General features: G+C 46.7%; 1 protein-coding gene across 3 annotated transcripts in view; it reads right to left on the bottom strand.

Moving 5' to 3' along the window:
* Positions 1-13,690, bottom strand: part of nphp4 (nephronophthisis 4) — a 163,686-nt gene that overhangs the window by 87,172 nt on the left and 62,824 nt on the right. For all 3 annotated transcript variants that reach the window (XR_003832558.1, XM_029436186.1, XM_029436187.1), the window contains one exon: positions 11,850-11,985. Coding sequence is in view for 2 of the 3 variants with exons in the window: in XM_029436186.1 (XP_029292046.1) it covers positions 11,850-11,985 (136 nt within the window). In the remaining variant the exon portion in view is untranslated. The remainder of the gene's footprint in view (positions 1-11,849; positions 11,986-13,690) is intronic.

Below are 13,690 nucleotides of genomic sequence, written 5' to 3'. Positions count from 1 at the left end.
GCCGTGCAAAACAAGTGGAAAGTACACACTGCTGTCTACAGCAACTTTCAAAGTATTGACATGATTTGTTTCTGACTGAATGGTCTTAAAAGGTCAAAGACCATGTCAACTTCATTGATTTCTTCCAGTTTAAATTCCGGTACAGTTCCACAAGGGCCTTAAAAGTCTCAGGAGGGGTTGTGGCAACAATCAGACATGAACCTTCACGTTTATGGTTCACAAGTCGAGTCGAGCGCTGTGAAGTGTTGACAGTGTTCAGCTGCCTACCCTGAAGACACACCTCAGCTCAACACAGCTATAACACCTCAAAAGCATCATATCTCTGACAGCTGTGACAAAGTGCGGGGATGTGTACACTGTCCCATCATACTCGATACAGATACTGAAGTTTTAGCAGTCTGCTTCAGGAGGCATTATGTACCAAACCCTTATCAGTCAACAACCGAGACAGATCAGGCTCTGGATTAACGCTCACAAAACAACATATGCACACAACTGCACGCACACACACACTCCACTCCCACACACTGACAGAAAATACTCTCCACCTGCTAAATATCTCTCACCTCATCAAACATGCATGCCAGAGAAGGCGAAGGTGGTGAAGTAGAGTGTGGTAGGAGATCTTTTTTTTGACACCCACACAACCATTTTTGCCCAGATATTCTGGGCTGATGTAGACAGATATCAGTTAGATGGATCAGGTTTATTAGATTTTCTGAACTTGAGTGAACTTTTTTCATTTAAAGCAAAGAAAGTGAATTGGAATTTGTATATTAGATTGAGAGATATCTTGTGTGCAAAGTTGATATTTACCTCAATCAACAAGGTTATGTTTTTGATTCCGTTTGTCTTTCGGTCAGCAGGATTACGGAAAAACTACAAAAACGATTTTCATTAAACTTGGTGGAAGGGTGTAGCATGAACCAAGGAAGAACCCATTACATTTTGGAGGGGATCCGAATCATGGGACGGATGCATGCATTATATTTCCTTTTTGTTGAGATCAATCGGTGTGAACGCTCCCTTAAATTGGAAAAACAACTCGGAAACAGCTTTCAACGTGTTGTTTAAAAGCTCAGCGTAACAAAATACAACACATCTTCTTTGTAGCGTCCATGCTGTTTCCACATTACCGCTTAAAGCGCATTAGCCCTGGGAAGAACGACCTCTCAACTCTGGAAATGGGACCAACCGAGGAGCATGTGAATGCACCATTGGCCTTGTTGGAGGTCTGCGCTCCGCAAGGTGCCTTCTAGTTTGGACTAAAGCTGGTAGGTACAATAGAAGAGCTCATACAGTGCCCAAGATGGAAAGTGTTCAAACTTTGTTCAGCACGAATGCGGTCAAAATTCAATGACAATCTGCCCATTAGATGTTGATATTTTTTATTAAGTGGAAAGGTTGGCCTCAAAGGTGGCACGAGAAAAAAGATCAGAAGGTCATGAAAAATCATTAGGCTTCATCCTCTCGGGAACATAAGCCTCTACAACAAATTTGATAGAAAGTCTGGCTATAAGTTGTTGAGATACGGACTTAATGGCCCTGTCACACAGTTCCATATGGGAGAAACGTATGCTGGCGCATATGAAAATTAGCATATACAACGTATATGAACGTATACAGAGCCTATTGGCCAATGGCCAACGTATTCGACGAATGCCCAACGGATGCATAACGCATTCCTAGCGTATTGGCCCTGTCACACAGTCCCGTATGGCGGAAACGTATGCCGGCGTATATGGAATATCGGTAATACGCTGGTGTACGTTGTTGAAGGCCGTGAAAAGATTTAGATCATGCTCAAAAAATGTTCACGGCCTCAGCGTTCAACAACATACACCAGCGTAATGTCGATATTTCGTATACGCCGGAATACGTTTACGCCATAGGGCGAAGGATTCGCCCTCAGATTTCCTCTGAGTGGTCAGAGTCCATATCCTCAGCGGCACCGTCTCCAGGTTCAGGGTCAGGACTAGACACCGGAGCAGGGGCAGCAGGGCCTGGAAGAGGATCTACATGGCAAGAAGCCCTGCGCCGACCCCGTCGGAGAGATGGCTGGTCAGGGTGTTGGCGATGGAATTCAGTGATGAGGGCCGGATCCACAATTCTTCCAGCGGGAACCCAAGACCTCTCCAGGACCATAACCCTCCCAGTCCACCAGATATTGGATGCCCCTACCCCTTAGTCGAGAGCGGAGCAGTCGCCGGACTGTGTAGACGGGGCCACCGTCGAGGAAGCGCGGAGGAGGAGGCGGTGGTGCTGCTGGGACCAGTGGGCTCTCATGTACAGGTCTGAGCTTGGAGACGTGGAAGGTGGGATGTACCTTCATGGTCTTGGGTAGCAGTAGTCGGACTGCCGTAGGGCTGATGACCCTCTGTATGGGAAAGGGTCCAATGAAGCGAGGCGCCAGTTTCCGCGACTCCACCCGCAGTGGTATATCTCGAGCCGACAACCAGACCTTCTGTCCGACATGGTAAACTGGTGCTGGGGTCCTCCTCCGGTTAGCTCCGATAGCATAGCTTGCACTGGACTTCAGGAGTGTGGCGCGAGCCTGGGCCCATGTGCGGCGGCAGCGGCGGGCATAGGCGAGCGCAGAGGGACAGGTAGCATCTCCCTCCTGACTGGTAAACAGAGGTGGTTGATATCCATAAACACATTGAAAGGGGGAGAGTCCGGTGGCAGAACTGGTGAGTGAGTTGTGGGCATATTCTACCCAGAGAAGATGTTGGGCCCAAGCACGGGGGTTGCGTGAGGTCACACACCTCAGTGCCTTCTCCAGCTCCTGGTTCATGCGCTCCGTTTGACCATTCGACTGTGGGTGGAATCCCGATGACAGACTGGCGGTGGCCCCAAGAAGGTTGCAGAATTCCTTCCAGAAGGCCGCAGAATTGAGGGCCTCGGTCTGACACAATATCCCTGGGCAGACCATGGACTCGAAACACATGTTCCAAGACCACCCGGGCGGTCTCCTTTGCAGTTGGCAGCTTTGGGAGGTGCACGAAGTGGGTCATTTTACTGAAGCAGTCAACGATGGTGAGGACGACAGTGTTTCCTTCAGATTGCGGAAGGCCCGTAACGAAGTCCAGGGAGATATGGGACCAGGGTCGCATTGGGCACTGGCAGAGGCTGGAGTAACCCAGCTGGGGGCTGACTGGGGGTCTTGTGCTGGTTGCAAGTGGGGCAAGCTCTAACAAACTCCTGGATATCTTTTCTCATCAACGGCCACCAGAAACGTTGGGAGAGCAGATGGAGGGTGCGTGTGATTCCGGGGTGACAGGCCAGGTGAGAGTCGTGCCCCCACTGAATCACCTGAGACCTCAGATCTGCTGGGACAAAGAGACGGTTAGAGGGGCATGCACTGGGGCCCGGCTGGTTCCGGATGGCTTCTCTGACCTGCTCCTCAATGCCCCAGGTCAAGGCAGCAACAACACAGGGGCTTGGGAGGATGGTTGTCGACTCCTCATTGGATGCCTCATCCTTCTGAAACATCCTGGAGAGTGCGTCGGACTTGATATTGCGGGAGTCAGGACGGTAGGAGAGCGTAAAGTTAAAACGGGTGAAGAATAATGACCACCGACGCTGGCGGGAGTTCAGCCTCCTGGCTGTCTGGATATACTCCAGGTTTTTATGGTCTGTCCAGACCACAAACGGAACTTTAGCCCCCTCCAACCAGTGGCGCCACTCCTCGAGGGCGAGTTTGACGGCCAGTAGCTCGCGGTTGCCGATGTCGTAGTTGCATTCTGCTGGAGTTAGTCTACGGGAGTAAAAGGCACAGGGGTGCATCTTGCCATCCTCTGCTGCTCGTTGGGAAAGCACCGCTCCAACTCCTACATCCGAAGCATCCACCTCCACCACAAACTGCCGTCCAGCGTCAGGCATTTGGAGAATAGGGCCTGAGGTGAAACGAGCTTTGAGGGTCTTGAAGGCTTTGTCAGCGGCTGCTGTCCACTGAAACGGCTGTTGCACGCTGGTCAGCGCAGTGAGTGGTGCTGCCACTGTGCTGTAACCCCGGATGAATCTCCTATAAAAGTTGGCGAACCCCAGGAACTGCTGCAGTTTCTTACGGGTCTCTGGAACCGGCCACGACACCACAGCAGACACCTTTGCAGGATCCATTTGAACGCTGCCTTCGGTCACCACATAACCCAGGAATGAGACAGACTTGGCGTGGAACTCGCACTTCTCTGCCTTCACGAAGAGAGAGTTCTCCAGCAACCGGCGTAGCACCAACTGGACATGGTGAGTGTGTTCTGTCTGAGTCTTTGAAAAGATCAAAATGTCGTCAAGGTAAACGAAAACAAACTTATTGAGCATGTCTCTGAGGATGTCGTTTACCAGCGCCTGGAACACTCCCGGGGCATTGGTGAGAACGGTATGACGAGATATTCGTAGTGTCCTGTTGGAGTGTTGAACGCAGTCTTCCACTCGTCACCCTCTCTCATCCGCACCAGATGGTAGGCATTCCGCAGGTCTAGCTTGGTGAACACTGTGGCCCCTTGCAGCAGTTCAAAGGCAGAGGAGAGTAGGGGTAGAGGATAACGATTCTTCACTGTAATGTCGTTCAAGCCCCGGTAATCGATGCACGGACGGAGAGAGCCATCCTTCTTTCCGACAAAGAAGAATCCCGCTCCCGCGGGGGAAGATGATGGACGGATTATGCCGGTGGCCAGTGAGTCGTTTATGTAGTCCTCCATGGCTTTTCTTTCTGGGGCTGACAGCGAGTAGAGACGGCCCTTCGGAGGTGTGGTGCCAGGCAGAAGGTCGATGGCGCAGTCCATATGGTCTGTGTGGTGGCAGAGACGTGGCCTTGGACTTGTTGAACACCTCTCTCAAGTTGTGATAACAGGCAGGAACATTGGATATGTCGGGGGCGGTGCTGGAAGCTCCCCGGTCGATTGGCAAGATGGCTCCCTTTAGGCAGGTCCGATGGCAGCCCCTCCCCCACTCGCGTATTGTGCCTGTTTCCCAGTCAAGTTGGGGGTTATGAAGACAGAGCCACGGAAATCCAAGGATGAGTGGTTGGCCGGGTGAGGGTAGGAGATGGAACTGGATGGACTCCTGGTGGTTTCCTGACAGCAGAATTGTCACAGGGGCCGTGATGTGAGTGATGGTGCCGAGACGGTGTCCATCCAGGGCTCGTGCAGGAACGGGTGGAGTGAGTTATTGACAGCTCACGGCCAGTTGCCGCGCGAGCTCTGTGTCCATTATGTTTGTTTCGGCTCCAGAATCCACTAGGGCGGCCAGGGTGTGAGTTGTGTCGGAAAGTCGAAGGCGGAGCTGAAGCAGGGGTTTTTTGATGGGGGGAGACTGAAGATGTATTGAGCTCACCCGGATCTCCCCTACACCTGGTGAGCTGCGGCTTTTGACAGGCTTGACAGGCGGGGGGTGGAACGTGGAGGACTCCCCCCGAATGCGGATGGCTGGTTGACTCAGACGCCCTCTCTCTCTTCTGCGGGTCTGGATACGCCGATCAATGCGAACGGCAAGGGCAATGGCGTCATCAAGTGTCTTGGGCTGCTCATGAGAGACGAGCTCGTCTTTAATGTAGTCCGCCAGGCTGTGGAGGAAGGCATGCACCAGTGCCTCGGAGTGCCACGAGCTGCGACTTACCAGGGTACGAAAGTCTATGGAGAAGTCTGCCACCGTCCGATTGCCCTGGCGGGTGGTCAGCAGTGCCTGTGATGCTTCGGTTGTTGTTGAACCTAAGTCAAAGACCTTTAACATCTCCTCTTCGAAGGCACTGAAGGAGGCACAGGCTGGGGTCTGCCGGTCGAACTCTGCCGCTCCCCACAACCGAGCTCGGCCGGTGAGATGGGTAATGACGTAACCCACCCTGGCTCCCTCCGTCGAGAAGGTCCTGGGCTGTAATGCGAACTGCACTCGGCAGCTGGTCAGGAAGGCTCGAATCTGCTTCGGGTCACCGTCAAAGCGTTCCGGATGGCCAATCCTCGGTTCTGGAGGCGGTACTGCCGGAACTGCAGCGTTGGACCCTGAAGCAGCTGGAGAAGACACAACAGCGGGATGGAGTAGGGCAGACGGTACTGGAACAGACGAAGCAGGAGTGGCTGCATTGGTGAGTAGCAGCAGGACTTGGGCTAGTAGTGGTTGTTGCTGGTTAAATTGTTGTTGTTGTTGTTGGTGGCTGAGTTGGAGCAGGGAAGCGATATCGCCGGTCATCCGATTGATGTCTCCCTCAGTGCGTTCCAGTCGATGTAGGGCAGCCATTTCAGTCTCTATCTGCATGCTGGTCTGAGATCAAGGATTTATTGACACACACACACACAACAGGACCGAATGAGGCACGGCAGTAGTACAGTTCAGGGATATTCTAAACTCGTAGTCGTAAGGCGGAAGGCAAGTCGGGTTTACCGGGGCTGGAGATCAGAGTAGTAGCAACAGATCACAGATCAGGAGTCAGAGTTGAAAGCAGACAGGCAGGCAGGCAGGATTCCGATGCAGGCTTGCAGATGATCTGACAAGTGTGGACTGAAAAACTGGGCTTTCTATACAGAGCATGATTAGTGGTAAATGCAGTGCAGCTGGTAGGTTAACGAGGGTGGAGCAGAGCAGAGACAGGTGGAGGTAATCAGACAATTAGTGGTGTTACCAGGCAGAGAGAGGGCTCATGACATATACGTTGTATATGTAAATGTTCATATGCGCCAGCATACGTTTCTGCCATACGGCACTGTGTGACAGGGCCTTAAACAAGGAGTTGGAAGGATAGACCAACAGCTAAGACCATGGTCCACTCTCTAAAAAAGAAGACTTTGATTGTGCATTAGGAGGAATAAGTGTAGTCTGCATTGCCTAGTCTCTATACTTTTGTCTGGGCAGGTGTGCATAGATGTGACGATGGGCAGAGCGCTCAGCATGCTGAAAATACTCTCCACATTCCTTGTATTCCTTCTTCCCCACTGTGTTCATGGCTGAGCTGCACCAATCGCCTCCATGTTGGCAGCAATGGAGTTAGTTTGTTTTCAGAAAAGAGAGTGGCTTAGTGCAACTGAAAACTGGATCAAGTTCTGAAAAAACCTGGCAGCGACACATTTGCTCAGTTGCCGACTGTAAATACAAAGTTTTATTTTCTGAATCCTGATTATTATTTTCATGTACATGCAGCTTCATAACTTCCTTCCCCGCTGTGACAGCCAGTTTCTTTTTCCACCATCCTAGACAGACACTTTGAAAACAGTATGGTCAACTTTGCATTTGTGGCATATGGAAGACAACTCGTTGTGCAACATTGTTCCTTATGAGTATATATTTGCCTTTAGAATATGTCACTAATAGGACACAAATAGGGCTAATACTCTATTGTATGCTCATAGCTTATTTCCAAACCAACAACTGAAATAAATGCTTCCAATACGATAACGAAGTCATATGATTTTTTTGTCTTGCTGGCTCCTCTGGGGATGGCGATATCAATTGGTCAGTCAGACTGTGGTGATCCTCTGACATTTAATCTTGTGCCTTTGGCAGATTGACATTTGGGATTTTGAGAGGAAATGTTTTGACAACCGTTTGATGGATTGCCATTAAACTTTGGTACAGATTTCAGTGTCCTCTTCGGGATAAATTGGTGATCCCTTGACTTTTCATCTAGCACCGTCATCAAATTCTAACTTGTCCAATACTTTGTGACCAAATAGGTTCAAAACTAATGACATTCCCATCAGCTAGTTGCTGGCACACCTGTCTGGTGTCTGGAGAGTCTTGGTTTTGTTTTTGTTTTTCTATTTTTATTCTATTTTGACGAGTCAAAAACTATCATAATAACACATAAATGTGTTATTACATAATATTACATAATACATAAAAAGTATTTGGGAGCAAAATAAACCAACACACAACCCCAATGAGGTCTTATGTCAAGAAACTAATCGCGTGGGAGGCTGTTGGCAAACACATTTGAAGCAATTAGAATAATTCCCTATGTTTGCGTGCCTTACCGTAATGCGGTGTTTATTGCTCAACAGATAACACGCATACTGTTGCTAAGTTGGGAAAATGATAGTCTTTGTGATAAGTCATCATTTTCATTCAAAGAAGATTGAACAGTAATGCAGTTACATTGACAGACTGCATGCAACAAAGATAGCGAGCTACTCTTCACTTAATCTGTGATATGTTGATATGTTTCATGCTCTGGAAAATGTCTTATGTAGAAGCTAAATCCAGTATCTATCCATTATCCCTAAACAATATCCATTATATGTCAACAAGTCCATGATGGAATAATCACTGTCATCCATGCTAAAAAAAACAAAGGCGGGGGGGGGCGTCCATTTACAACAGATTGATTGGCTGCCAAGTGGTTGCAGAGTAAGAATGGTTAAATGAATACATAAATGCAAATGTACCATTGGGCCCCTATGACAGAGTGGCTGCTTGTTTTTCTGCTGCTTGTAATTGGTGATCCGTTGACCCCTGATTGTGTAAAAAGTATAACACGCAGTAACACAACGAGAGCCCAGCCTTGGCATCCGTTAAGTGTTGAAGGCTCACCCACGCACATAATTACCACAGTCTTTCTGAGGTTTGCAATGCCACGAGCGGTTGTTAAGTGGTGCGGCTTGAATTTGGAAATGACTTCCCTGGGGGGGTGTTGACTGTGTCGGTCTGCACCAGGTGCCAGCTACTGGTCATTGTTATTCATATGGACAGAGGGGAGGCATGGCAGGACTTCAGATAAGGATTCAACTCAATGACAATATTTTATGGACAAAAGCTACAGATTATTTTTGTGTTGAAATTTGATGTTTTTAATGCTTTTTATGTTTTAACGATCACAGCAGTATGGTTGCAAAAGATGTTGACTTGCTTCTAAAAGACAATTACAATTATTAAAAAATAAGTGAGAAGGGGTTACAGGCTTCATGAAGAAAATGTAATCTTGATATTCTCCTAAAAATATTATAATGTTGTATATACTATAACTTAAACTAGCAATGACTGGCCATTATTGATTGAAGCCTTATATCTGCACATTATATCAAGACACCAACATAATGAGTAGGCCAACAATCAAATCACATTCGAAAAAAGTGAAAGTAGTATCAGACTCACAATTCTCAGAAACCTCTGACAGTATATTTAAATTGCCACATTTCCCAGAACACCTTTCAACAACCCTAAAAAAAAAAAATGCCCTCTGCAAGCTACATTTCAGCCATGGCAAAGGTGATTGTACAGTACACCTAGGCAGTATGGTTTTTTTTAGGGAATAAAGTGAGTCATGGCCATAGGCTGTAGAGTCAATGATGTCAACCATCATCCAGGCGACATTTTAAAGCCTGGAGTTTCAGTCATACTAATGGTTTCACACTATTACACTGATCTACAGGTAGCCGTAACACTGTCATTATATGCAGCAATGCGCCAGTTAAGGCGGGGAAGAAGAAGACTGCAAGTTAGTAAACATGGATGTAAACAATGCCAGACTTAAAATACTTAAGCACTCAGGTTTTGCTGATGTAGGAAGGATTCAAAGCATTATTTAGAGCATAAAGATAGGCGTAATGCGTTTTGGTACGTTAGAGAAAAAGACAAAGACAAACCTCTCCTTAAGACTTGGCATCTGTTTAATCAAAGTACTTTATATTTAAATTTGAAGAGAGAGAGGAGAAGATGAACCTTCACACCAAATATGTGACGGTGAAGATAAGAGGCAGGTTCCTCACTGCAGTCTCACACTTCCAAATTTCTATCTAAATGTCTTTCAGTGGGAGACAATGGCAAGAGATGGATGGAGTGATGTGTGTGTGTGTGTGTGTGTGTGTGTGTGTGTGTGTGTGTGTGTGTGTGTGTGTGTGTGTGTGTGTGTGTGTGTGTGTAATACATCTATTATAGTAAGGACCTGTGTGAGTGAAATGAAAAGGTCATTCTGGTTTCCCCTCATTCCATCAACAGGTGGATTCCTGGGTTTAGGATTTACATCAAGTATGGCTTAGGACAGGGGTCGGGAACCTACGGCTCACGAGCCATATATGGGTCTTTCGATGACGCGATATGGCTCGCAGACAATTTTGAGCTGACTTTTTAACATGATTAACAAGTCATAAATAATTATATTGTGTCATTTTAAAGTAAAACATTTAGCAGCGGATTTTGTTTTAGTTCTCCCCTCTCCTTTCCTCCACTCTGTCTCAGACTGTAACTGTGTGTGTGTGTGTGTGTGTGTGTGTGTGTGTGTGTGTGTGTGTGTGTGTGTGTGTGTGTGTGTGTGTGTGTGTGTGTGTGTGTGTAGGAGGCGGAGCCCTGCCCTTCGCGAAACAGCTGAGGAGAAACTGCGCAAAGCAAGCAGTAGACCAGGGGTGTCAAACTCAATCACAGAGAGGGCCAAAATTAAAAACTGAGACTACGTCAAGGTCCAAACACGGTCCACATTTATTGAACAGGATAGACATATTAGATAATGTGCAAAAAGATATGGAACATATTTAGGGAGGCTACATCCTCCGAGTATGCACATATGTCAGAGCCAGATGTTTGGAATATTTTCTTAGCTGCCAGTTTAATGTTTGGGGTTCTGTGGAAACCCTCAGTGAGTGAAGGTGTGCATCAGTGAGACGACTCCATCATCACAGAGAAAAGCCGCTCACACAGGTATGTGCTTCCAAACATGCAAAGCATCTGAGCGGCATGAAGGTTTAGGCATTGTTTCGGGGATGAAGCTTGGAAACTGTGCAGCGCCCAGTCATACTTTGCCTTGTGTGTGTCGTTACACTGGAGGTCAATTAGCTCCATTTGGACTGCAAACGGATTGCTGAGCAGTTCAATTTTAATTTCTGAGCTGCAAAGTCGGCAAATGCGCTCAGTTGATCAGCAGAATGCGTGGTCGGGAACACAGCGGTGGAGATGGTTTGTCAGTGTTTGGAAACACGTAGTGACCAAACTTTCCTTCTGCATCAGAGTCTCCCACAGGCAGCTCGGCTTGGAACGCTCTCACTGCATCACACATGTCCGTGATCACACGGCCCTGAAGCTGCAGGTTTAACAGTGAGATGCTTCGTCATGTCGCACACAAAGGTCAGCTCACATCGACACTTTTCCTCCCAGAGGTCTGTGGTGTGTTTCCCTTTGCTTTCCAAAACTGGCAGATTTTCTCACGCAACTCGAGAAATCTATTCAGCACTTTCACTCGACGGAGCCATCGCACCGCCATGTTCAGAATGTATCTCCTCGGGAAAAGACTTAAATTGACTCTTATAAAGTTTCCTGTCTGTGTTACGGTGCTTATTACATGTTCCATCTCCAGAGCTTTACAATACATCACTTCCTGGTGTAAGATGCAGTACTACACCATCAGTTGCATCTTCTCCCGCATCCTGCCCACTAATCCTCTCTTTCACCGTGCATCTAAGGTGCTCCATCTGTCGTCAGTCCCGTCAGTTTGTCCCGGGGCAGTTTCATTTCTCACACATTTAGATACTTCCTCAAATATGTATTTTCCCGTGGTTGTGCCATGCATTGATTTGATTACCAAAACTGGCGGGCCAGTTATGACAGACATATGATATTTTCTCGCGGGCCGGATATAATTGTGGCCTTGAGTTTGACACCCGTGCAGTAAACACTGAAACGTGCACATAAATGAGATAAATAACGTAAGCGTTTAGCGGGGTTCGTTGAGGGGGTGGGGCACAGACAATGGTAGGGGAAACACTGATAGCGCTGTACTCGGAGACGTGATATACTTAAAACTAAATGTTATTAAATATATGGCTCTCAAGGAAATACATTTAAAAATACTTGGCTTTTATGGCTCTCCCAGCCAAAAAGGTTCCCGACTCCTGGCTTAGGAGGACTTGATGTATGTGTGTTTTGTGCATCTCTCTTACCATCGTCTCTCGGCCAATTGGAGCAGTGAAGACAAACTCCAGCTGGAAGACGATTGCCAAAGCTTGATGATTGGTCATCCTGAGCTCCAAGCTGCTCCGAAGGCCCAGCATTTGAGGGAGGGAGGATGTTGCAGAGCTGAGGAGAGAGCAGACACACACACACACACATATATATAGTGAAGGCGTGGAGGGTGTGTTAAGAGAGAGAAATGCCAGGATAGAAGCTATCATGGGACACACATGGAGATTATTTGTGACCTATGTGCTTTAAAGTCATTACTAATGAAAATGATAATGCTTCACTTAAATGTAGAATCTTTTTATTCCCCTATTTCTTTTAAAACCACTCTTAACGTATTGTTTTAAAGCTCAGCGCAACAAAATACAACACATCTTCTTTGTAGCGTCCATGGTGTCGTTTCCACATTACCACTTGAAGCTCATGAACACACCATTGAAAAATAAATCAATGTGTTGGAGGATTTACACTCGCTTGCTGAATGTTCCCTGGCAAGCACTGGCCTCCTGTGTGAGCAATGGAACAGCACTCTCGGTATTCGTCATTCACAGTTTGCATACACCATAGGCGGTAGCATACTGTCGAGCGCCGGCGTGTCGCGAGGTGGGGCTGAGCGCCTTTTCTTTTTCCGCTTCAGGGACTCTCTGGAGATTAGAATCAGCGAGCACTTCTTCAGAAAATTTATTTTCTCTCTTTCTCTGCTGTCTGGAAGCACCAGGCACAACACAAGCAAGTAAGAATGTCAGCTTTCAAAAGGCAGCATGCAAAAAAAAAAGGCAATCATCATAATTGTTGCCTACACTGTTGGTATCACAGTAAGCCATTTTTTATACAAACACTTTCTTCTCGAAAGAAAACAGAAAACTGCGGAACATATAATGTCGTTAGTTTGATGATGAGGCCGATTGTTGTTATTCGTATAATACAGTAATTGAGCGCAAATTGTTGGTTAGCATGGGATTGTGTTGATTATGCTTTCCCGTGAACGTTCCCATGCTTGTGAGACACCCATATAATCTTCCACATAATCATCTTGTGTAAAAAGCAACCAAAATACATTCTGATTCAGACACACTGAAAAAAAGGCAATCGTCTCGCACTGTCTGTGTGATATCTGATGAGTTTTACAGCATATTCTTTGGTATTTTTGCCTTTATTTAATAGCCGGACTATTCCTTTTACTTAAAAGTCCATGTGCGTCAAACAATATATCCCATCTAATCATACGGAAGGCCATAGCTTAAATAATTGATCCTACATTGACAGGAAGGTGTGTAAGGATAGAATAAAACACATCCAGTGTACGCCTGCGCAAGAACCTGTTAAGGAAACAAAACTACTTGGTCAGGTTAAGGAAACGATCGTGGTGTGGGTTAGAATATCTACGGAAGTGGAGTTACTTAAGTAGAGAAGTTACAAATAGGTCAGCGTTGACTTCTGGTCTCACGGGGTCTCCTGGATGAAAGTCCATCCATCCACCCCGACCTCCTCCCTAAGCGAACTTTGTCGCTCTTCATAATACGTCACCTGTCTTGGCTCACAATTGATTACATAGGATATATACAAACTATAGTGCATTACTTTTCGTAGGTATAAGTACGAACATTGTATGAGAACAGCCTGGGTATTTTTCAAACAGTACCGTCACCGTGGACCTTATTAAAGGTTCAAAATGATGACTTTAAAATCTGAAAATGCGAAATACCAGTAATTTGTTCATTTAAACAAACTCAATTTTATTATTTTTATAAGAGCTCCCCTTTGTCGCTATATCATTCTGAACCTCTGCTGAATGAGAAAATAAAGCTTGCATTACGACTAT

The sequence above is a fragment of the Cottoperca gobio genome, chromosome 7 (genome assembly GCF_900634415.1).
Source record: "Cottoperca gobio chromosome 7, fCotGob3.1, whole genome shotgun sequence".
NCBI lineage: Eukaryota > Metazoa > Chordata > Actinopteri > Perciformes > Bovichtidae > Cottoperca > Cottoperca gobio.
The sequence above is the reverse complement of the archived record's forward strand: the minus strand, read 5'-3'. Positions and strand labels throughout refer to the sequence as shown.